The sequence below is a fragment of the Marmota monax genome, unplaced genomic scaffold (genome assembly GCF_021218885.2).
Source record: "Marmota monax isolate L192 unplaced genomic scaffold, Marmota_monax_Labrador192_F-V1.1 WCK01_AAM20220418_F8-fsc00061, whole genome shotgun sequence".
Classification (NCBI taxonomy): domain Eukaryota; kingdom Metazoa; phylum Chordata; class Mammalia; order Rodentia; family Sciuridae; genus Marmota; species Marmota monax.
The window spans coordinates 18,088,807-18,112,589 of NW_026695230.1; the positions used below are offsets into that span (position 1 = coordinate 18,088,807).

The window sequence follows — 23,783 nt, forward strand, 5'->3', positions numbered from 1 at the left end:
CCTCAGCACATGACACAGACTGGCACCACAGCCTGCACTTGTGACCCAAACTCAGCTGAATTAGACACACACATGGGAACCACTTTGAAGCCCCTCTCAAGAGGCATGCTGCCCTCTGTGCCACACGGCATGCCTGCTGTGGTAGACAGTTGCTTGCCTGTTACCTGGCTTCCATCCAGATTCCAGAATATTAACCAAGGTTCTCTGGGTATTGGGGATTGTTCACAGTAAACTCAACACAGGCAGCACTCCCTAAAAGCTTTCATGATGAGGGTATATAGGCAAATATAACCTGATGAGCTTATTTGCTTAGTGTTACTTTTATTGCATTTAAAGCCAAAAGAGAGAAGCAAATGACAGTAAGGCAAGATGAGGTAGAGGTGGTGTCCTCACCCTGGCTGGCTTTCTGGAGGAAGTAGCTTTTGAAAGACCTATAGGAAGGTCTTGTGCAGACGTGAAAACTGACTTAAGAGGGAGACTATTATTTTTAGACTGAACTATGAACACACTGATTATAAATGGCTGGGTGAACAAAAATAAATATTTGATGCTTCCTTGGGCAATGGAAAGACTATGAGATTTGTAGCAGTTTCTAGCTCTTTCATTTTGTGGTTGTGCTACTTTCAACAACTCACCTAGACCCTTTTTTATCTAGAATGGCAATTGTAAAGATTTGTACATATCTCACAGAGTGAGAATTAAATAATATGCAAATACTTTGCAACTAAAAAGTGGTATTCAGATGTTAATGTTTTTACTCTATTATAATATTTACTTCACTTGGTAGAAAGGCAAGACTAGGGGAAATAAAGATTAAACATCAATAAGAAATAGTACTTTAGTTGGGCAGTGAAAAATGAAAAAAAAATATTTATGGGTATTTGGGAAAGACAGAAGAGGAGTCTGAGTATCTGTGGGGACATATGATTCTAACTGTTAAGGGATAAAGGCAGAGTTAAAGCAAATGCTGGAGAACAAAAAAGAAAAGTCTAGAAGTCAGCAGGACCAGAATGTAGCTGGCCATGAGGGCCAGGACATGTGGATGAGTAATGGACTTTGTTGAAAATTCTCCAATGATGGACTCTCATTTATGCTCTTGGAAGATTCCTAATGCAGTACCACCTGGGAAAGGATGCATATGTATTCCCACTTCTACAACCTATTCCTGTGTGTGACCAGAGTGATACTACATTGTGAAGAGGTTGTGGTCTCAGTGTCCCAGAGAGCAGCTGCCAAAGCCATGATGTTACTCTCCCTCCCTCCCAGTTGCAACATGTTACTCCAGAGGCAGCTTTCTCTTTGTCTGGAGTCTGTAAAGGATCTGGTTTCCTTCATTCCAGGCATAGAGCTGCTTATCTCTGGGATTGTAATGGATCATGGAATGGCTTCTTGGCCGCCTGGGGAAGAACAAGTTGGACAGATTCTCCTCCCTGATAGTGTCCAGTGGATCATAGATGCAGGTGATTCGATGCGGGCCCTGGCCACCAGAACTGTAGACTACATAGAGAACCCCACACATGAGGAATGAGGCTTCAGCATCCTGGCTTCTGCAAGGAGTATCCCATGAGTGCTCCACTCCCAGTGTGCCAGACTCAATTTTTGTGAGAACCAAATGGCCTTGGATGCCTGGACCTGAGTGAATGGCCCAAAGCCCATGCTCATCCACAGCCAGGTCAATGTAAGTGAAAGGGGAGTGCTGGTAGACCAGTGCCCGGCCTGCCCCTCCTGGGAGCAGCATTCGATCTTCTACAGTCCTCTTCTGCAGATTATATTTGATTATCTCATTTAAAGTCCCTTGGTTGTGAAAAAATAGAAAACCTCTGTAGATCACCTGGCCTGATCCCTGCCAGGAAAGTGGTAGGTTTAGCTTCCGGGGAGGGGGTTTGGTGCTCTCCTCCATGAATGCCCGCATGTTTGCAAATTCCCAAACAGTGTTGTTTCTGGATCCAATTAAGAAATATACTTTTGGAGAGTCACTGCCAGCATCTTTCATCCAAGAGCCATCTGTGTCAATAGTCTTCTTCACTATTTTTAGAGACTTTATACTTGTCAGCATGTTATCACAGCCTGGCCAAACAGGAGAAAAAGGAGAGATTATTTAACATGAGATGTTTACTTTTGTGGAAGACTTACTATGCCTGGAATATCCTGTTTCCTTTCAGTTCTAATAGTGATAAGGAAAATTCTCAAGTCTACTATAAAATTATGGTCCTTAAAAGAAGAGTTCTCCTTAGGGAAATCCTAGGGCAAAAATGGAACACAGGTAAGCATTTCATGTTTTTCAGATAAAATGCATTGAAATTCCAGCATTAAGCCAAGCTCACTCTTTCATCTCTTATTTTCACAGATTGATTTTTTTTCCCTCATATGGTTCAGAATAAATTTATTACATGAGTTATGATATGATTCAACGAATCAGAGACTAAATGAAGAATGGGTCTTTGGTAAGACAGTTGCTGTCCAGTTTCAAAAGTTAGCCATTTTATTCACTTCAGGATATAAGCAGCCCCTTGCTGTTTCAGAGACCCTTATCATTCAAGAGTACATAGAATTGGCACAGTGAGAATGACATGGGTGTGAAGACATGTAATTCAGTTCTGTTTACCAAGATTTTACTGGGTATCTACTGTGTATTTAGCTTACAAGCTTCTCAAAAGAGTGATAAGATTTGAGGATAAAAAATATATATATTGGTCCTAAACCATGAGGAGATATCTTCTATTGAAGGATTCTGGCATTCTGAAAAATTCTTAACATTGCTGCAACATTGTAAGAGCTCAAATCATCCATTTGTGAATTTATGGATATATTTAGTCAGAGACATTTAAAAATCTACAAGGCTAGGTGTTATGGGGTGAGGTATAATGGGTAGAGATGCAAAGATAAATTAGGCATGGTTCTTTCTTATTAGGTACATGCTTAGTTAGGATGTAAGATTGAAGGGTTTTTTGTTTGGATTATTTTTGTTTGTTTTTGGCTTTTTTAATATTTATTTTTAAGTTTTAGGTGGACACAATATCTTTATTTTACATTTATGTGGTGCTGAGGATTGAACCCAGTGCCTTGAGCATACTGGCGAGCACTCTACCACTGAACCACAACCCCAGCCCTGTTTTTGTCTTGTTTTTTACAAAAGAACATACATAAGGGAGATAACATTTGAGGTAGGGAAGAATCTGCATTTGATTTGGCCCTTGAAAGATAAATGAAGGGCTGGGGTTGTGGCTTAGTGGTAGAGCGCATGCCTAGGATGTGTGAGGCCCTGGGTTCGATCCTCAGCACCACATAAAAATAAATAAATAAAATAAAGATATTGTGTCCAACTACAACTAAAAAAACAATATTTAAAAAATTTAAAAATGTAAAAAAGAAAGATAAATGGAGTGGAACTCTGTAAAGAAGTAGAAAGAACATTCTAGAGAGTTAACAAAATCACTTTCAGGAAAGTCCTCCAAGATTAGGAAATGGAATGGGAGTATAACTCAGTGATAGAATGCTTGCCAAGCATGTGTGAAGTCCTTATTCAATCCCCAGAGAGAAAGAGAGATTAGGTAAAATAATACCTAATAAATTTAAACCAATACAACCTAAATACTTAATATTGTCTCAACTAGATGCAAATACTAATGAGTAGATTGGAGCCAGCTCTATTGCCTGGAACCTTGAAGATGGAGCTAAAGAATTTGGGTTTTATTCTATTGGCAGAAATATAACTATTGAAGTCACTGAGAAGGAAAAGACTGTCAAGGCTGTTCCATAGAGTAAGCTGGTAGCCTATGTATGATAGACTCACGAGGAAGAGAACAAAATCAGGGAGACCAATTAGGAGGTTATTTCTATAGTCCAAACAGGATGATAAAGGGTCTAAACTAGGTGGAAGAAGATGAAGTAAAAAGAAGGGGTTTACATTATTCTAGCTCTTTACTGCCATTTCAGAGTATTATTCCTCCACCTTCATGCGTACACGTACACTCTTCCTTCTTTGTATCCTTTTCTTCTCTTTCCTTTTTTTCTTTCTTTCATGTGAATGTTTGTTACTAAGGGTTGAACTTAAGGGCACGTAGAGATAGGGCCTCTCTAAGTTTCTGAGGCTAGCCTTGAACTTGGGATCCTCCTGCCTCAGCCTCCTGAATTAAATGACAGTTTGCGCCACCATGCCTGGCCTCTTCTTTGTATCTCACCCTTTATGTTTCAACTTCTCTTAGCTTAATTGCTGATTATTCTCCAGTACACTATGCCATATGCACAGAGTACTTCTTCAACTCCTTGAAAACTTCCTTTTAAACCACTTTAGCAAAACCCTTCAATGGGCATATTTTGAATCCCCCAACCTCCAGAACCGTTGTATGTTAGAAATCAACAATTGTAATATCCCACCTTTCCAACAGTATCTTACCCTTCCATTTCTCCCTCCTTGTTTATTTGAAGTGCTGTGGATTAATAAATCTCTTTTATTTATTTTTTCATGGAATACTATTTTTATTGGTGCAATATAATTATGCATAATAGTGGGATTCATTATGTCATATTCATCCATAAACATAATTTGGTCATTCTCATTTCCTTGTACCTTCCCTTTCCTTCCCCTCCTCCCTCCCACATCCTCTTGTCTGAGGATCTCCTTTCCATTATTATCAGTATCAATATTTTAACTAGTATCTTACAGATTTCATTTCCCAGTACTTCCCCCATGCCCTCCCCTCCTCCCTCCCTCTCAATCCCCTTCCTTTACTCCATTGGTCTCCCTTCTAGATAAATTTCTTTTAATATCAATTCCTTAAGAGGTTGTGACCACTTTAAATATGTCCACCCTAAAATTATCTACTAGAACACCTTTCTTATTTCTTTGAGGTCACTTGTTTTTATTGATAATTTTTTTGTTTTATTTATAAGCTCATTGTCCATCTCCCCAACTAGACTCCACAAGAAAAAGGCCTCTGTCTTCATGTTTAGTATTGTGCCCTAATGACTAACTCAGTGCTTTGAAGGTTCTGTACATGTCTATTGAATTAATACAGAAAATAATTTCATTTAAGCAGATATTTTTCCTAGGATCTAAATAGCACTGCATATCCTGAGTTCTGACCACAGGCCCATCTTAAGTAAATAATCACTTGAAAAGTACTTTAATGCTTTTAAGACACTTTCAAATCCATTATTTTCACTTAAAAAAAATTTCCAACCTTCTGAAGGGAACATGTGGCAGATGTAGGGGTGGGGAGCAAGTGAATCTGGGAAGAGCTGAGTCCCAGTCAGTCCTTTCTGTGGTTATGTTACTACTGGCTACTCCCAGAGGCAGAGAGACTTTGCCTGGCCCACACTATGGCCAGGGAAAGACTTGAGGGTAAACTACAGTAACAGTAATCTCTCAGCCATCAGCAGTCACCATGTCTCCATGCTGACAGGCTTCACCAGTCTGAGGACTTGCTTTCCTTTAGCCTCTAGGTCACCACTTTCCTGAGTGTCCTGGCCTATAGGAAGCCAGAGTCCTGGGAAGGCACATGGGAACCTTATGTATTTCAGGAGCAGCCAAGAGACGGACTCTTTAGTACTCTTAACTACTAGTGGCTATAGCATTTTTGTGAAAGAGGACAAATGAGCTGTGCTGTTTACAGGACCCCTTCTCTGCTTGAGCACAGGAGACCTTTTCCAGTGCCACAAGCTCAGCTTGTCTGATGTGAAGCCTCTGCTCTTCCCAGATCCTATATTGACCATAGAGGATAAATGAGTGAGGCTTTAAGCCTGCAAGGACTTTTATGGAGGAAGAGGGGGTCCATGGGTTATTAGAGAAGCCTAGAAGCTATTCCTTATTAAGGAATGAGCACAGGGCTGAAGAAGTTAATAAATGTCTGACAATAAATAAAATATATTTGATAATATTCTAGGCTCTTTATATTAACTTATATAATTCTTATGAATTTCAGTGGTAGATAGTTTAATCCCCCTTTTCCAAATGAAGAAAAATTAAGGCTTGCACAAGTTACTTGGAAAGGTCACTCAGCTATGGGGAAGGAGTCCTCTGAGCTCAGTTCAAGCTGAAAGGCAGGAGCTGGGGCACCTGTGCCTAGCCTCAGCAGCATATTGGTGAGCGTGTATGGTGGGAAGGGGAGGAGAGTGATATGTCCTGGCATGAGGGCCATGGACCTCTGAGGATGACAGGATATCTGTCTTGACTAGGTGCCCCCCTGCCTACCCATCCTTCTATCTGGGAAGAAGGCCAGCAGGCTTGCAGCCCAGCTATGGAAGGACTGTGTCTAAGAATAAGGCACGTGAATGTCTTACCCAAAGAAAACATTCATTTAAAATACAGAAGAAACAAACACACACTTTCTTCCTTTTCCTTCTATGCCTCCTTTCATTGAATGCAGAACCCTTAGAGAAATAACAGTGCTGATATATGGTTAGGATCAGGGAAATGCAGCTCTGGGGAAAAAGAAAAAAGAAATTCTCCCATGTTCTCCCTCTGCTTTTACTACCCCTTCCTTTGTAGATGGAACCCAGGGCCGGGAGTCAGAGACCCAAATCCAGAACACTGTATCCCCTAAAAGTCCCTTTGTCAATTCAGTCTTGGTTCTACCATGAAGGGTTTTAGGCTAAATGCTCTCTCATTTTCTTCAGGGATGATCTTCTATAAATATTATAAGTCATTCTTCTTTTAGAATTTAGGGAGAGTACATTTTCAGTGTTTCAGTAAAGGAGTAAGTTAAAATTTCCTGCTGTGCTTATCTTGAGAGGAGACAATTAGCAGAAGGAAAAAGTTGAAGAAGGATTGGAAATAATAAATATAAAACCTTTGAGTCCAGTCAAAATGCAAATTACTTATCAGAGACAATGGCATGCAAGGTTTCACCTGCTAACCAGAGAAATAAAATCTGTTTTCCCCCAGGCAGAATTGCAGACAAGCAATTAGGGTCGAATTTGGCCCAAGGCCTCACAGTGAATTCTTAGGCAAATATATCATTTATTTGAATCTTTTAAAATATTTCCCTTATTTTATATAACAGTCTCCAGGCCTGGTGAGATTTGTCCCTCTCTAAGACAGAGAGACTCACTCTGAGTATTAGAAATAATGGTCTGGCTGACAGTAGATTATAATTTTGGGGGTGGGCTGTAGGAGGGTAGGTAGACACAGGGAAACCAGGTTAGGAATTTGTAAGTTTATTCCAGATGAGAGATAACCAGCTAGTAAGGGGCATGGAAAGATTGGCATGGATTCAAGAAGCAGAAAAAGAGAGGTTAGGTCTTAGTTAACTGATTAGATCAAGAGTCAGATGATAACAGACCAGACTCAAAGATAGGGTGCAGGATGCTGAGACAGCAACAAAGAAGGAAAAACAGGTTTTCATGGGAAGAGTGATAAATTCATAGAAGGAGGAGAAGGAAAAAAAGGAAGAGAAGAAGGAGGAAAGAATTCCTCTAAAATGATGATAATTTGGACTACTTTTTGAAATTGTTATGAAACTTGACTTGTTCGACTATCTAAATTGTATCCATGTACATTTGTCAGTACATCAAGTGATAGGAAGGATATTAGGCATTGGGATGATAAAGATCCTAGTGTCAGACTAGTGGTCAGTATATAAAATTTCATGCTATTACAATAAAATTGTCTGTGTGGACTTAATTATCCTAGAGGTTTGGGCCATTTGCTTTTTTCCCCCACAGAACACATTTCAGATATCTCAGTGTAGCACACAAGGTCCTCAATCTTAACTTTGTCTTATCATTTCCCCACCACACTGGATTGGTCTCTAGACACCAGGGCACTGGCCTTCCACAAGTTTTAGACTTTGCCATACTTTTCCTTAATTTGATTTTGCTAAATTTGGACACATCTACTCGTCTTTCAAAACAAAATTCTCTGACTGTTGGAGAGCAGTTACCTGCTCCTTAAGCGCCCAAAGCTTTCTATGTAGCCCTCTTCCAGGACAACTCCCACTGCTGGATTAGAATTGTGTATTTATTTTGTTTCCTTGCAAGAACTTTAGACAGAAGTTGTCTCTTTTTTGTTTTCTTATCTTTGGTGCCTGGTTTAGGGCACAATATAAATCACCTTCACTATTCAAACTCTTAATGCTTACACTCCATACTCAAGAATCAGGGAGGTTCAAATAAAGTAGTATTTGTCCAAACTTTCAATCTCAACTTGTACTATATGAATTTTGAAATAAAATAGATGAGCAGGTACTATTTCACTGTCTGAATGCTTCAGAGAAACACAAATCTTGTTTGAAATGTACTCAGTGAGCCATAGTATGGTTTGGCATTACTGGAGAGCCATGAATCCAGGATTAGGCTGAAACAGAGTACAATAACTGTGCTCTATGTATTGGTCTTGGTGAGTCACCTTCAGTAAATCCCTACTATATGTTTTCCTAGGTCCCAACTTTTCTAGGTTACTAAATTCCGAGTATTCCAAGGCATCCAATACCAAGTCCTGACAGCCTTATTGGTGATTAGTAAAAGATTATGAGAAAGATAACAGACTTGATCCATGCCCCTTCATTTGCATGGCTTTGTGTTGCCAATGGCATCAATCTGAGTACATCAGGGGAATGTCTGAAAGCTGCAAGGATGTGTAGTCTCTGAGTGTGAGTCTGGCCTTCTTCCACCAGGGTGTCCTGACAGCTGGAGCCCAGCATGAACAACTCCCTTCCAATGCCTCCTTTGGGCCATCTTCCTATAACCTACTTACTGTAATTCTTTTTTTTTTTTTCTATAGTGCCTATTATATTCTTTCTGACACTATACATTTATCTGTTGACATATTGTTTGACTCCCCTCAATAGAATATAAGCTCGATGAGATCCAGGGCTTAGTCTTATCCATTTTATTCACTGCATTTTCTGTCCTGGAATAGTATCTGGTGTGCAGTATAATTTTTTATTTTAATTACAATTGTAGCAAATATTAACATTTATAACAAACCTCTTTTGGGTCCTGAATAATTGTTAAGACTGTAAGGAGTTCCTGAGACTGAAAGATTGAAAACTACCATCCTAGAACATCCGGACTAGTCAATACATGCAAATGGCCAGTCCTCTGGGGGATTTCCAATCAAACAGAGTGGACTTTGCATCAATTATCTGACTGTTGCAACATCTCTTAAGTATTCCAAGGTTATAATTATGAACTTCTTGTTTTCATCTACTTCTCATTTAAAGACTGAACTGCTTTTTTGTTTTATTTTTTTCTTTTGCATAATGTTTTGTTGTTATTGTTTTTAAATAATATTCTTACCAATTAGAAAAATATGAAAATGTTCTGAAAACAGGGTCATTTTCATATTTTCCAGTGGATTCTTTCTATGAAATAAATCTCACTTCATCCTGTGCTTTCCACCCTCTCTCACAATGTGATGGTCTAGGGTCTATTTGCCTGAACCTGAACTTTGCAGTCGCCTTCTCACTGATTCTTATGTTTCTTCTCAAAAACACCAATCACACTCATGTCTGGTTCCCTGTTTTCATATAGATACTTGCATATTAAAAACTCTTCTTGGTTGCTACCTTTTTCCATGAACTTTGAAACCAAAAGCCTGATGTTGATGCAATTAAACATTATAGTGGAACGATGGACTCTGGAGCTGGAATTGGAATCTGCTTTAGCCAAAAGAATGTAGTCAAAATGGCCATGCTAAGGGGCCTTGTGTGCTTCTGTCTTCTCTCTGCCATCTGCTTCCATCATCAGAATGAGCTCAAGTCAGCCTCCTGGAGGATCAAAGACCAAATGGAGGAGATGCAAGTCACCCCAGATGAGTCCCTCCCCAACCAGCCATCCCCAGATAATGTACCATGGGTTGCAGATTCACAAGCAAGTCATGCCTGGCCCAGGTCAACAGAACTACCTGGCCACCCTGTAGACCCATGGGAAATAATAAATGCTGTTTTAAAGTCTTGAAGTGATTTGTTATGTGACATCATTGTAGCAACAGACAACTTATATGGGGCAGGATAGAGGTGAAGAATGGTGAGCAGACAAGGATGCTGAGATGTGGCTAGCTTGTCTGGGGCAGTGTGCACTACTGGATACAGCAGGAATACGGGGTTGGGAGATGGGGCTGTGTGAATCTCTGAGCCACAGCTTCTACATATGAAAGTTGGGGTTGTCTAGTACGACTGTCATGGGCATTAGACAAGATAACAGATAAAAGGGCTTTATTCAATCCCAGGCCAATTGTTACCCTCATTTTCTAACAAATTGCTTTGGTTAGAACACATGGATCTCCTACCCTGATTTAAGCACTGTGATAGTCCTGGGAAACGGCATGAATATTTTAGACATGCATGTAATATATTTTATGTTTTCAGGCTAGCAGGTCAAATGGACAGCATAAGCATCAGAGACAAGAAGGAGTGACACAGATAAAACTGAGAAATTTTAAAGTTGCTGTGTTTGCTTGTTGGCTTCTGATCTACTGTTACAATAAAAATAAGTACAACAAACACAGTGAAAACAGTATTCACAGTTTTTATTTAATTATCAGATACTCCTGTTATACAGAAAAATAAATTACTTAAAGAAGGCTAAGCTGGTCTCAGGTTGTAAAAGGCTTTCTTGATGTTTTATGGAGTTTGCTTGACCTTGTAGGTTAGGAATTATCATTGAAGCAGCTAAGGTCGTGAGATGTTGACTAGCAAGGTAACACTGGTGGCCACAGAGGAGGAAACAGGGACAGAGGGGAGGCAAGAAAGTCAGTGAGGAGCCTCTCACAGTAATCAAGACTGGGTATGATCAGAGATCAGTGCAGGTGGAAAGAACACATTTGCCAGATATTCAGAAGTAAGAATCTATTGGATAGGGTGACTAGTCAGATGTAAACCAGAGGGAGTGAATGAGGTAAGGGGAAGCAGAAGGATTTCATTGTTTAATAAAAATCAATGAAGAAAATGAAGGGAACTAAAAACAAGGGGGTAGGGGAAGAAAATTGATCCTTCTTGGGCAGGACTTTAAAGAATGATTTAAGTCAGTCTCTTTATGAGTAGGAATCATCCTCAAATTGAAACCAAGAGAACATGGTCTTCGTACTGCCACACACAATAAAATTGGAAGCTTCTGGGCCCAGGCATCTACTCTCAGAATAGAGGGCTTCTACTTCCCATGCCTCTGGGGCAGCCCTGGAGATGGCTTTGCTAGCTTCAGTCTCTTCCTCCTGTGTCCCCTCAACCTTCCCTACTGCCAGTCCATTCTGTATGCTGTGGCCAGAATGAACTTTCTAAAACCTTCATCTGAACCCTGGCACTCCCACGCTGATCTCTATTCAGCAGAGCAGCACAATGGATGAGGATGGCACAGGGGTAGGAGCTCATCTTGGTCTGAATCTCAGCTCTGCAGTCTCTTAGCTGTGCATCTTAGACAAATTATTTATCCTCTCAGTGTCTTAGTTTCATTTGCTATAAATTGGGGAATAATGCTGATACCTATCTCCTACAGTTGTCAGCATTACATGATATTAATAAGATGTATAAAATTCTTAAAGATCACCTGGTATGTAATAAGCGCTCAATACATATTGGCTATTGTTAGTCTCATTTCCCAAAGTTTACAAGTATGAACTAGTTTAGCACAAAGAAACAGCTCTTTTCTGGCTCTTTAATCTCCTCTGTACAACATTCTCCTCTACCTGAGCTCTATTGAACACATAAACACACTGAACCCTATATACCTTTGTACTACCATAGGCTGTTCCATTTGCTTAAAATACCCTTAGCTTTTTTCCATGATTGGAATTCAGCCTGAAGATTACTTTCCAGAGTCTACAGTCCCCCTATCTCCATGGCAACCCTGACCCTATCTACTTAATGCCTCTCCCTGAGCTTCTATGACACACTGTATATCCCTCCATCAGAGCAGTTATCATTCTGGGCTGTTATTCTGGTTTGTGTAGGTGCCTTCTCCACTTAGCTGTAAACTTTTTGAGAAAAAAGATATTATCCTATCCAACATTCCATCTCTAATGCCTGGCACAATGTCAACATATATCTGAAATTCAGTTAGACATTTGTTGACTCAATGAACAAATGAGTGAGAGAGAATAAATGGATGTTTATACCATCTGCAGCCAAATGTTACCAGCTGATGTGATATGGCACCTTTCATTAGTGTCCCAACATATCCTCATAGACAACAGGGCTTCCAGATGGATAAACAAAGGAAATGTTAAGTACATAGGCATTTCGGGATCCATGAGCACCAGCTCTCCAGGGGGATGCCCAGGATTAGCTGAACTGTACACACACTTCCAGTGTTGCTGGCCTTGTGAATGTAGCAACTTCTGTGTGCATTGCACACATAAGCACTTTCATGCTCTTCTGTATTTCCCCTGCAGGCATACCTGTAGTCTCCTCCTTTGTGGTAAATACATCTATTGCAAATTACTTAGACTTCTTTTAATGTTGTGTTCCACTCATCACAAACTAACAGACTTTGGGAGTTGGCTCAAAGAAAATGTTTCATTTGACTTCCAGTGGATTATTTGTTTAGTCCTTTTGTTTTTTATTTTCTGGCTTTTTAAAAATGGATTTGAATATGGAGCATGAACAATTTCTCTACCTGCATGGATCCCAGAGGTATTTAAATATGCTGCAGCAGACTTTCTTCTTTGAAACATGATCTAACAAAAGATGTGAGTTATTTAATTCAGTAGGGTCAGGGTTACTTGAGGTAGCTTTTGTGCACCCTTTGCAATAAAAGAAGCTGTTCTAAAATAGGAAGTAAAATAAATTTTTTAAAAAAGCCATTATAGCAGATTTTAACTTTCTTAGTAAGTTTTCTTCAAAAGATATTTACAAGTTAAAAAGAAGTTAATACCTTTATCCAGTCAAGAATGCAGCCTGTGGAATCTTCCAAAGACTTTGGTTGGAGAATTCTTAGTCTATGTGTCTGAGGCCATAGTGCCTTGCCATAAATTGACTCGAGTACAATACAAAATCATATTTTAGCAATAACAATTTTTGTACTCAGGACTTGAAATTATTTAAAAATATAAGTTTGATTACATTCAGTAACACTCATTTTCAGTCTAAATTATGTATGTATGTGAAATAGGTGGGGAGGGAGGGAGAGAGAGGAAGAGAGATGGGGAAATTTAAGATTCTAAGAATTTTATTTAACCCTAAAAATCCCTGGGATTAAGATTTTGTGTGAATATCATTTAGGGATCATCTGAAGATAAAGTCTAAAGTCTAAAGTCTTGATAGCTATAAGGAATGGCCTCATTATAGAGCCATCTTCTTTTATTTATTACCCAAATATCTGGCCCTTAGTAGTTGCCATAGAAATATTCTTAACAGAAATGAGAACCACTTAGACTAATATGTATTAGAATTTCCCGGAAGTCTCCTTGGATAAAAAGGTTGAATTTTCCAAAGAAGTTGCTTCATCTACTCTCTAGAGGTTTTTCTAAGAAATGCTCTAACACAGCAAGTATATCTGAATGAAACCCTGTGATTTGACTTCTGGGAAACTCTCCCTGGCCACAACCCCAAGATGTTTGTCTATGCAAGGAAGCTGATTTGAGTCTTTAGGATTTTAGTAAAATTTCTGTAAATGGGACAGTCCTGGTAAGCCAAGGGTAGAAGATAGAAAGATTGGGAACTTCCAGGAAGAAGGTGGATTCAGGTATTTGAGGCACTGTGGTAGGCAGAATTCCAAATGGCCCTCATGATCCTCACCATAACCAAAGAATGACCTAATTATCCCCTCCCCTGGGGTATGGGCAGGATCTGGGCATATGAGAGGACAGTACTCTGTGACTGTATTATATTGTACGACAAAGGTGACAGGATTTTACAGATAGAAATAAGATTCCAAATCTGTTGATTTTGAGTTAATCAAAAAACGAAGATGATGGTTTAGGGGACTGAGGCAGGAGAATTGCAAGTTCAAAGGCAGCCTCAGCAACTTAGCGAGACCCTGCCCTGACTCAAAATAAATAAATAAATAAATAGAGCTGGGATGTGACTCAGTAGCTAAGCATGCCTGGGTTCAATCCCTGGTACCAAACAACAACAAAACAAAAAGCAAAAAAAAAAAAGACGATTATAGGAGGCCTACCATAATCAGATAAAAACTCTTAAAAGAGGCACTCTGTACTTCTGAAGAGAAGCAGTCTCTTTTTGGCCTTGAAGGAGCAACAGACATGCTATGAACAACCAATAGAGAGGGAAGACTCTGGAAGCCAGAGGTCTCAGTCCTGTAACTACAGGCAGCAGACTCAGCTAAACTGTGCATGGACTCCTGACTCTCAGAAACTGCGATAATACATCTGTATTGCTTTAATCTGCTAAATCTATGGTAATTTGTTGGGCAACATTAGAAGATGGATACCGGCATAGTTCCTAACAAAAATGGCAAAAGGGAAGGAAAAAGCAGAGGCGGCACAGTATGTAAAATACGAAATGACACAGAGTTGGGGAAAAAAGTGGCATTATGAAGTCTAACCTTGGACTGAGAAACTTGGAAAATAGATAGGTCAGAGGAGCACTAATCACAAGGTTGTAGTTGTTAACCTTTCCCTAAACCAATCTCTGCCTGGCCTCTGCCATCAGTATCTCTTCTAGAAACAATTTCTATGGCCTCCTCCATGTGAGGCCCTGTCCTACACTCTGTAAATACTGAAAGAAGATGTCAACATGCTCATGGCCTAATTGAGGAGTCAGATACACACAAATATGGGTGATTAAGCATGCTAAATGCTGTGTGTGTGTGTGTGTGTGTGTGTGTGTGTGTATACATGTGTATTCATGCCTATGTCCCGTGCAGCCCACCCAATAGAGGAGGGCAAGAAGTATTGGCTGAATCATAAACAGACACATCATCAAACCAAGAGTTCCAGAGTCAACAGGCATGTAAGCAACAGTCTCTGGGAGGTTGAGAGAGAATTTTCCATTTACCACAGAGTTGGGAGAGAAGATATCTGAGCTCCAGTGTGTGAGGGATGAGACAGGGGTTTAAAAAGCATCAAATCCAGTGTCAGGATTGCTTATCAGCTCCAGTTGGGAGTGGAAAAGGGATAATCTCAAAGCCTGAGGACCTGAGGTGTCCAGGGAATAGGAGCAGCCTAGGAATCTGATTCAGCAACACCCTTCAGGCTTGGGCCACACTGGCACCTATCTTTCACATCACCTTTGTGTGTGTGTATGTGTGTGTGTGTGGTACTGGGAAGTCAAACCCATGGCCTCTTGCGTGCTAAGTAAGCACTCTACTGCTGAGCCACACACGCACACACATCAGCTTTTTAGGCAGCTTCTGTTCATCCTTGGGTGACTCCCCCTTTGTCCCCTTCCCACTTTCCTTCCTGTGCTTCATCTTTATCCCCTATCTGCTCACTTCTCAGAATGATTCATATCAGGACAACGTCAAGGCCAAAATGGACCACTGACTTGACCAATTTGATCAACTCCTTCATACTATAGATAAAGCACCCTCTTCTTTGTATTCTGACTCAGAGTTAAAATGTTTTTTTTTCCTTCTTTTTATCAAAGTCTAACTGATTCCTCTGGGTTGACCATCCTTCATTCATTTTGTTGTTTTTGTTCACTCAGTTACTCCCTGACAATTATTTATTTGAACACAGATACTACTCTAGGTACTCTCCAGTACCTAGAATATTGGACATGAAATAGCGTGTCCAGGATCTCAGAGAGTTGACATTATAGCTGGAGAATTAGAAAATAAGCAGTGAGCAAATAAATGAACTGTAATATCTCAGAGTTTCAAGTTGCTATGGTTCGAATGTGTCTCCCAAAAGTTCATGTGTTGAAAACTTAATCCTCAGAGTCCTATGTTAATAGTATTTGGAAGCAGGTCCTTTGGGATGTAATTAGGATTGGAGCGATCATGAGAGGCAATCCTCCATGATTGCATTAGTGGCTTTATAAGAGGAAGAGAGCCCCCAAAGCACACTTGTTCTGTCACATCATTTGGTGCCTTTTATCATGTTATAATGTAGCTAGATGGCCCTTGCCAGATGCCATGCAGTTGCCCAACATCATCCTCTTGGACTTTCCAGCCTCTAGAACCATGAAGTAAATAAATCTCTATTCTTGATAAATTACTCAGTCTGTGGCACTCAGTTATAGCAACAGAAAATGGACTAAGACATAAGTGAAAAAACAGTTGAGTAATAAGTGCTCCCAAACTCCTCTTGGGTTTCCTAGTCCAGTGTATTGCATACCATTCAATGACCTAAACCCAAACCCCAGGAGGCATCCTGAACTCATCCCTTTCCGTGTCCTTTACTTTTACTTTCAATTACAAATTACCAAACCACGTGGATTCCAGCTGTCAATGGCTCTCAAATTCACCTGCTCTCCTCTGTGCTATGACACCTAATGCCAACTTGCCCAAATCATTGCAGACTCCCCCTGACAGGTCTCCTCTCTCTCTCTGGTCTTGTCCTCTTCCTTCATAGCATGCCCTCTTAGAATAATTCAATGGTTCTCTGTAGTTACTCCAGTAAAGTTCAACCTCCTTAGCACAGCATGCTAGGTCTTTCATCATCTGGGTCCTACTGAGCTCTTCAACACAGTTTTCCTACACAGGTTTCACTCAGCCCTATTTGCAGATCTGCTTATCAAGGTGCTACATATCCTTGTCCATGCCTTTATGTGTTCTGTCCTCACTTGACGTGCCTTCTGATCAATGTACTCTAACTTCTTTCAAAATTCAGATCAAATGTCACTTCATTTAGGAAGACCCTTCTTCTTCCAACAACCCATGGGGTTCTTATAAAAAAAAAAAAACTACAGTGAGAAGAAATGTGAAAACTTTAGGTCTGTGATGACATTCAGCTTCTGATGTATTTCCCTGATGGAGTTTCTTGAATTTAGGGCAGACATAATTAGCACATGAATAAAGTTTTCTTATTTCCAAAGGTAGACTCTGAGGAGGGAGACTTGTCTCCCTTGTTGTTATAATAAAATGGACTCATGCACAGAAACTTTTCCTTCTACTTTGTGTGTTTGTTACATGATACTTTTGATTATAGTTTGAGCTACTTAATGGCCTGTAAGTGGCTTCTGAAAGATCACAAAATTGAAGACAAATTCCCTGGATATCACATCCCAGGCAGCACACATAGTCATATACATATATTAATAATCCACTGCAAATTCCCAGCCCTGAGGGTTGGCTGTTGCGTTTCCAGTTTCAGAGTGTTGGTTTGGCATGTTGACAGCTGCTCCCTATTTCCAGGATACTAGATATAGAATCCACTAACCTGCTACTCTCCCTGGAAAGATCTGGGACCACATGCCTCCACCAAACCAAGGTCTATCAGGAAGCAAGCTCCTAGGTTAACCTCTGTCACTGTAGCCCTGACCTTCCATGGGAGATTAAGACACTCCCTGTGAAAGGAACAGCTACTTCTCCAGAAGGTATTTTTCCCTTGGACAACTGTTCCCTGCGCAGGTTGTTCTGCTAGCAGGTGCACACAAAAGCCCACAGCCACTTCTTATGCATTACTTGATGACACTCCCTAACTGTACCAGGTCTGCACCTTTCTGAATGTGACAGACCCTAGAAGGGGTAGTAAAAGATGCAGTTCTTACTTGCATTCAGCAGAGTTCGGATCTTTTTCTCTTCCTCAGCTTCTTGAAGTAGCTTTTCTGCCAGTGTCTTGTCCTCTGTTTCTACACATATGTCAGATTCTCGAAGATATTCCAGGTAGTCAATCTCCCGCTGGGCACGTTCCACTCTCAGGGCCAAGTTATTTACTGCACTCTTATACTCACTGGTGTAGGTCTGACATCTTCCCAGCATAACCGATATGTTTTTTGAGAATTCTCGGAAGTCTTGAATATATGCCCTTGTTGCTTGGGTACATTTTTCCAGCCCTTGCTTCAGTCAGAAAATAAATTATTAAAGTACTGTTAGTTATTCAAATTACCCAAGTAATAAAAATAGCTATCATTCATAAAAAATACAAATAATCAAAAAAATGAGAAATAAATGTTACCCATAATCCTACATTCAAAAGTACTATTGATAATTAATATTTTTGAAAGATCTCATGTATTTAGTGATATACATATCTATGTTGTGTGTTTGTATTTATAATGTTGTATGTGTGTGTGTTTGTGTGTGTGAGATACTAGGAATTAAACTCAGGGCCTTGCACATGGTAGGCAAGCTCTCTACCACTGAGCTACATCCCCAGTCCTTTTTAAAACATTTTTATTTTGAGACAGGATCTCACTAAATTTTCCTGGCCAGCCTCAAACTTGTGATCCTCTTGCCTCAGCCTCTTGAATAGCTGGTATTAAAGGTGTGCACCATTGTATTCATAAATATATGTTTTAAAATATGACTTTGTATATGTTTTGTAACATTTTTAACTTGCTGATATATCAACATATTTTAATATCAATTAATATATATCTGTATCAAAAACTTTTGAGCCTTTTTAAATTAACAAGTAAAAGTTCTATGTGTTTATGGCATATACATGATGTTTTAATATATGTATACATTGTGAAAGGGCTAAATCAAACCTATTAATAAATGCATTACTCTCACATTCCTTTTATTTGTAATGAGAACATTCAAAATTTGCTTACTTGTCGATTTTAAGGTATGCAATATAGTTATTAACTCTAGTCATTATAGTGTAGGATAGATTTCTTGAACTTGTTCCTTCTAACTGAAATTTTGCATTTTCAACCAAGATCTCCCCATTGCTCCTACCCCTCAGCCACTTTCAATGACCATTCTACTCTGTTTCTATGAGTTCAGCTTTTTCAGATTCCTCTTATCAGTGAACTCATTCAAGGTTTGATTTTCTGTGGTTGGCTTATGTCACTTGGCATATGTCCTCAAGTTCACTTATGGCAATGCAAATGACCTCCTTTTAAGGCTAAATTGTATTCCATTTGGTGTATATACATTTTCTTTATCCATCTATATCATAATCAATAAGATATACCATTTCATTAATTGTATCCCATTATTTTTCTGTAATATTTATTTATTAATTTATTTATTGGTACCAGGGATTGAACCTAAGGGTGCTTTACCACTAAGCTACATCCTCAATCCTTTTTATTTTTTATTTTGAGACAGGGTCTCACTAAGTGGCCAAGACTAGTCTCTAACTTGCTAGCTTCCTGCCTCTGCATCCCAAGTCACTGGGAAAACAGGCGTGTACCGCCACACCCACCTGTCCTACTCTCTTTTTTTTAAATAGCATGTCTTTACTTTAATAAGTTTTTTTTTCCCCAAATTCTCCAGAAAAAGCAAGACAACAACTTTTCCCCATACACTTTAAGCAACACCAATCTTCAAAACCATATTATACTCAAATAAATCCAGAATACATAAGGAATCATTTGAAAACTAAATCAAGATGATACTTGGAAAATGAAATCGTGCATTCTCATAAATATTATGCTTGATTTTTTGTGTGTACACCTGCCTTCTTTCTCAAAAATACCCAAGAAACTGTAATAATGATTACCTTTGCATAGAGGAAATACAATGAAGAACGATGTAATCTTGTTTTTCATGTAATATCTTTCTACATACTTTAAACTTACTATAATCTTTTTTCTCAAGGGATTTTTTTTCTTTATTGATACATTATAATTATTCCAAATAATGGGATTCTTTGTGACATATCCACATGTGCCCACAATCTGGTCAATTTCGTCGGCCCAGCTTTCCCCCTGTTCCTCCCTCCCTATAATCCCTATCCTCTTAAGCTACTGGTCTCCTTTTTATTTTCATGAAATTCTCACCCCCACCCCGCTTTACCAGTGAACTTCATCTCCAACCCTCTTTATTATTATTGTTTTGAGACAGGGTCTTAGTAAGTTGCTGGGGCTGATCTCAAACCTGTGATCCTCCTGCCTCAGTCACCTGAGTCGCTGGAATTATAGGCGAGAGCCTTTGAACCTTGCTCTAAAAATCCCCCATTAAAAAAAAAGTATTTGTTCCTTCTTAAGTGGTCATTTATGTAGCTTTCAATTTTCTTTTTTCATTCAAACAATGCTGAGAAGAAAAAAAAATTTACATTTTCATGTGCTTAACTGGTTTTCTTAGGATAAAGTTCCAGAAGTAAGCTCCATCCCCAACACCTGGCTCAGTACCAATCATAGAGTAGTCTTCAACAAATATTTGGCCAAAGAGTATATGTACTTAAAGCTCATTTGGCACAGTTTAACGAAAATCTCTGTAGCTCAAACATGAATATTTAAGGCATTTCATTTTGTAGGTAAAGTAATAGAGATATAAAGAGACAGGAAGGAGAAGACAGGAGGGATTAAAAGTAATTCCCTAAATCTATATTCTCTTTCTTCTTATCCCTCTGAGATGTCCCTCTCATGGTGGGAACTGTATTACTTAGTTATTAAGTATATTGACCAACAGTGCCTGCCACCTGGGACTTGGCTTCACCTCCAGGTCAGGACCAGGTGGGAAAATCTATAAAAGTCACATCCTTGTTTTTAAAATCCACATTCAGAATTATGAGAGTATCCCTCTGTGCATTATACCCTTGTCTGCACACAATCTCTTAAAGTATTGAAGGACAGTTTACAGGTTATTAGTAGCTCTAATCCCAGGGCAAGTTGGTGCAAAAGGCTGAGCATAATTATGGCATTTTTAAGTAGTGAGACTGGGAGGTTTGTGGAGAGGGAGCTAGTGAAGCAGCAACAAGAGGCCACTGGGCTGGAACATTTCGCCCACAGCCTTCAGGCCTTAGTCTGGCCACTGGACAATGTTAAGCAATGCATTCTGGCTGCCCTGTTGAATCATTTTTACCGACTGTAGCTAGATGAGCAAATCATTTGGACTTGAACATTTTTTCAGGAAAATACAGAAAATAAATTGGAGATCAAAGTGTATTGGAAGATAAATAATATACCAATTATTTAACTTCTAAAAAGCAAAAGATTAAGTATGAAATAGTGGCTATCAATGCTAGGGTGTGGCAAAGACCAGGGCAGAGGATTACATTTGTTTTGAGAACCTGTCTGACTTACAAAAATGTTGGGTTTTATACATTTTAACAAAGTAGATGCCTAAATGCTTTCTCTCTACTCAACATAGTTGAAATATGCCATTTCTTAGTCCAAGTCCTGTTTGACCAAAAAAACAAAAAAAAAAACACTAAGACTTAGTCTGTCAGTATACTCTTATGACTTTTGACAGGGACATATTGGTTTATCAAAAAAAGACAAAAAACTAAAATATATTAACATCTTGATACAGTAAAACATGAAGAAAAAGTGACCCAAAGCTTTAATTTGTATATTTTAAGACATGAAGTATTAAATTTTAAATGTCCAGTATTTTGGACATTTACCTAACATGCTAGACAATGTTCTAAGTATGGATTAATGACCCAACACAAACCATCCCCAACTTCTCAGAGCTGGAATCTTTTTGTTAAATCTTCAGAATAACCTTAGAAAGTAATTTATATTATTATCTCCTTTTTATAGATGAGAAAAACTGTCAGATCAGAGAACAGAGGGAAGCCAAGGTCTGGGAGAATGGGCTCTAGAATTGGTGCCCTAAACTGATAAGACTACAGACATTTGTAAGTGTCACTTTAGCAATGGATTTATCACTTCCTATCTGTAAAACGTACATTCCAGTAGACAGTACAGCAAGGTGACTTCCAGGAGGCATGTTCCCTAGGCAAGTTTCACAGATGTCACCTACCTCTAAGACTTGAAAGCGCTGGTAGATATAATGCACCATGGCTGGATCCTGGGCATACTGTGGTGGGGGCAGAAAGGCTGCAAGGAACAGAACCAGCAGAGCAGAAGCTCCCCAAAGGGCCACCATGATCCTGCAAACTCTGCCAGGAGTGGAATCTTAAAGTGGTTCTTAGAGAAGACTCAAGGGTCCAGGTGGTGGTCTTCTGTTATCTATTGTCTGCTTTGGGAAATCCTTGAAAAACAATGTCTTGCACAGCCAGAGAGCAAAGTCGGCTTGTTATTCCACCCAATGCATGATCTCAGTTTGTGAGCTGGTGATCAAGTCCAGCTGTTGGCAAAGTCAGTCCCTGGAGTCCTTGCAGGCTCACTTGGTGCAGAGAGCTTCCTGGGTTCAGCCTCTGCTGCCCTCACCCTTGACATGCACAGACCCTCCCCAGGCTAATGGCTGCACACAGCTTTCAGCTTTCAGTGTAGGAGCGGGTGGGGAGGCCTTTCCCCTCCTCCCCTCCCCCAGCTGTTTCCTTTTTACTTTTGCTTTCCTCCTCCCTAATAGACTCTGCGGTCCAATCAGAGGCCTGACCCAACACAAACCACCCCCAATAACTTCTGGAGTTGGAATCTCAGTTGAGTTTCTGGCATAAGTTCCCAGGAGCTTTTTCCCAGAAGTTCTGTTGGGAGACCCACCTCTCCTCCAAACTTACTTTGCATTCCTGCAGCTCTTAAAGGCACAGCAAGGAAAAATGAACCCTGATCTACCCCTGTCTCTGAAAAGCCAGTGCACAGGGCTGCATTGCTCAGTGAGCAGAGAGGCACAATGAGCTACAGGCCTGGCTTCCCTGGGTTGAGCCCAGAAGATTTTTCTTAAGAAGAACAACAATTATTAAGATAGTGATGCTTCTAGAGCCAAGCCAAAGTGCAACTCCTTTGTAAGGAAGTCCTAGAGTTTTCTGTCACAAATGTCAGAATTCCCTTTAGACAGCTACAGGCTAGAAATACATAGGATTCAACTTCGGCAGTTTCCAATAGAGTTGAAGATAAATCATATCCCTAGAGCCAAGTGGTAAAATCTTCTAATTTTACACTTGCTGTTCAGGCTTTTACCTATCTCAACCACTCCTTCATGAGTGTGTTCAGGACTTCTCAAGGTTCTTTATCAATCACTACCAAGGTGGGGAAGATTGGGGTATCTATGAGATATGGAAAGACTTCTGGCCAATAATCAGAAGACCTTTGCATTTGGTCCCTGCAATAGACACTGGAAATCTGAGAAATTTCTATTGGCAGCCCTTGAAAGTTCTTGTCCCCAGTATATGTTCCTCCCCATTCCTCTTTAATATGACCTTAGCTCCCATTTCTCTCCAATCCTTTTGTCAAGTCCCAAACAATAGCTCCTCATTCTTAAAAACAATATCTCCTATTTCTGAGAAACTTCTTTGAACTTGAATTGTCCCTAAAACTAGTTGAACTTTAGTTGATCTCTTTAGCTGAATCTTTATTAAAAAATCCTAACTGACTCAGGCTCCTTCTTCAAGTGAGAATTCTCTCTGCAAAACTTCTCATCCTTGGCATTTTAAATAGTCTCATACAAAAGTGTTTTGGTGATTTCCTACCATAAATGCCTTAAGTCCTAACATTGAGATTGTAAACTAAGATGAAAAAGATTTAGTAGAGCAAAATTCTTGTCTCACAATTAATATTTGGGTGGATGCTGTCATTTGGGCTTTCTGCAGTATGCTTACATTATTTCTACATTGAAATACGCATTCAATAGTAATAAAACCTAAAGAATTACCAGACAGTCCATGAGGAAGGAATGTCCCAAGGATCCTCAGTCGCAGCACAAGTCCTCAGGTTGGTTCCAGGGCTGCTGTTGCCCCTATGACTCTGGCATGGGCTCCAAAGAGCTTGGCCCCATTCTGGGATGGACTCCCTTGTCTCCCTGCTAGTGATGCAGGCCCCTCACCACTCTCTCTATGGTCACCAGCTTCACAGGGACAAATCAGGCCTCTGACTGACCATACCTGGTCTTAGTTGGAAAGCTTTTTTATTTTTGGTACCAGAAATTGAATCCAGGGGCACTGAACCACTGAGCCACCATCCAAGCCCTTTTTTATATTT

General features: G+C 39.8%; 1 protein-coding gene across 1 annotated transcript; it reads right to left on the reverse strand.

Moving 5' to 3' along the window:
• Window positions 1-301: 301 nt before the first annotated feature.
• Window positions 302-22,240, reverse strand: Olfml1 (olfactomedin like 1). Its single transcript, XM_046438278.2, has 3 exons — window positions 21,667-22,240; window positions 17,553-17,841; window positions 302-2,067 (listed from the first exon to the last, which is right to left on the reverse strand). Exons 1-3 carry the CDS (start codon window positions 21,790-21,792, stop codon window positions 1,277-1,279), a joined length of 1,206 nt encoding a protein of 401 aa, XP_046294234.1. The 5' UTR covers window positions 21,793-22,240; the 3' UTR covers window positions 302-1,276.
• Window positions 22,241-23,783: the final 1,543 nt, after the last annotated feature.

Bases quoted from the DNA above. Each gene is read 5' to 3' on its own strand.
- Olfml1 (XM_046438278.2), bottom strand. From the start codon at position 21,792: ATGGTGGCCCTTTGGGGAGCTTCTGCTCTGCTGGTTCTGTTCCTTGCA. The intron at 17,842-21,666 runs GTAGGTGACATC...TTCTGACTGAAG, and splicing joins AGCGCTTTCAAGTCTTAGAG to CAAGGGCTGGAAAAATGTAC. The intron at 2,068-17,552 runs GTAAGAACTGCA...CTGTTTGGCCAG, and splicing joins CCGAACTCTGCTGAATGCAA to GCTGTGATAACATGCTGACA.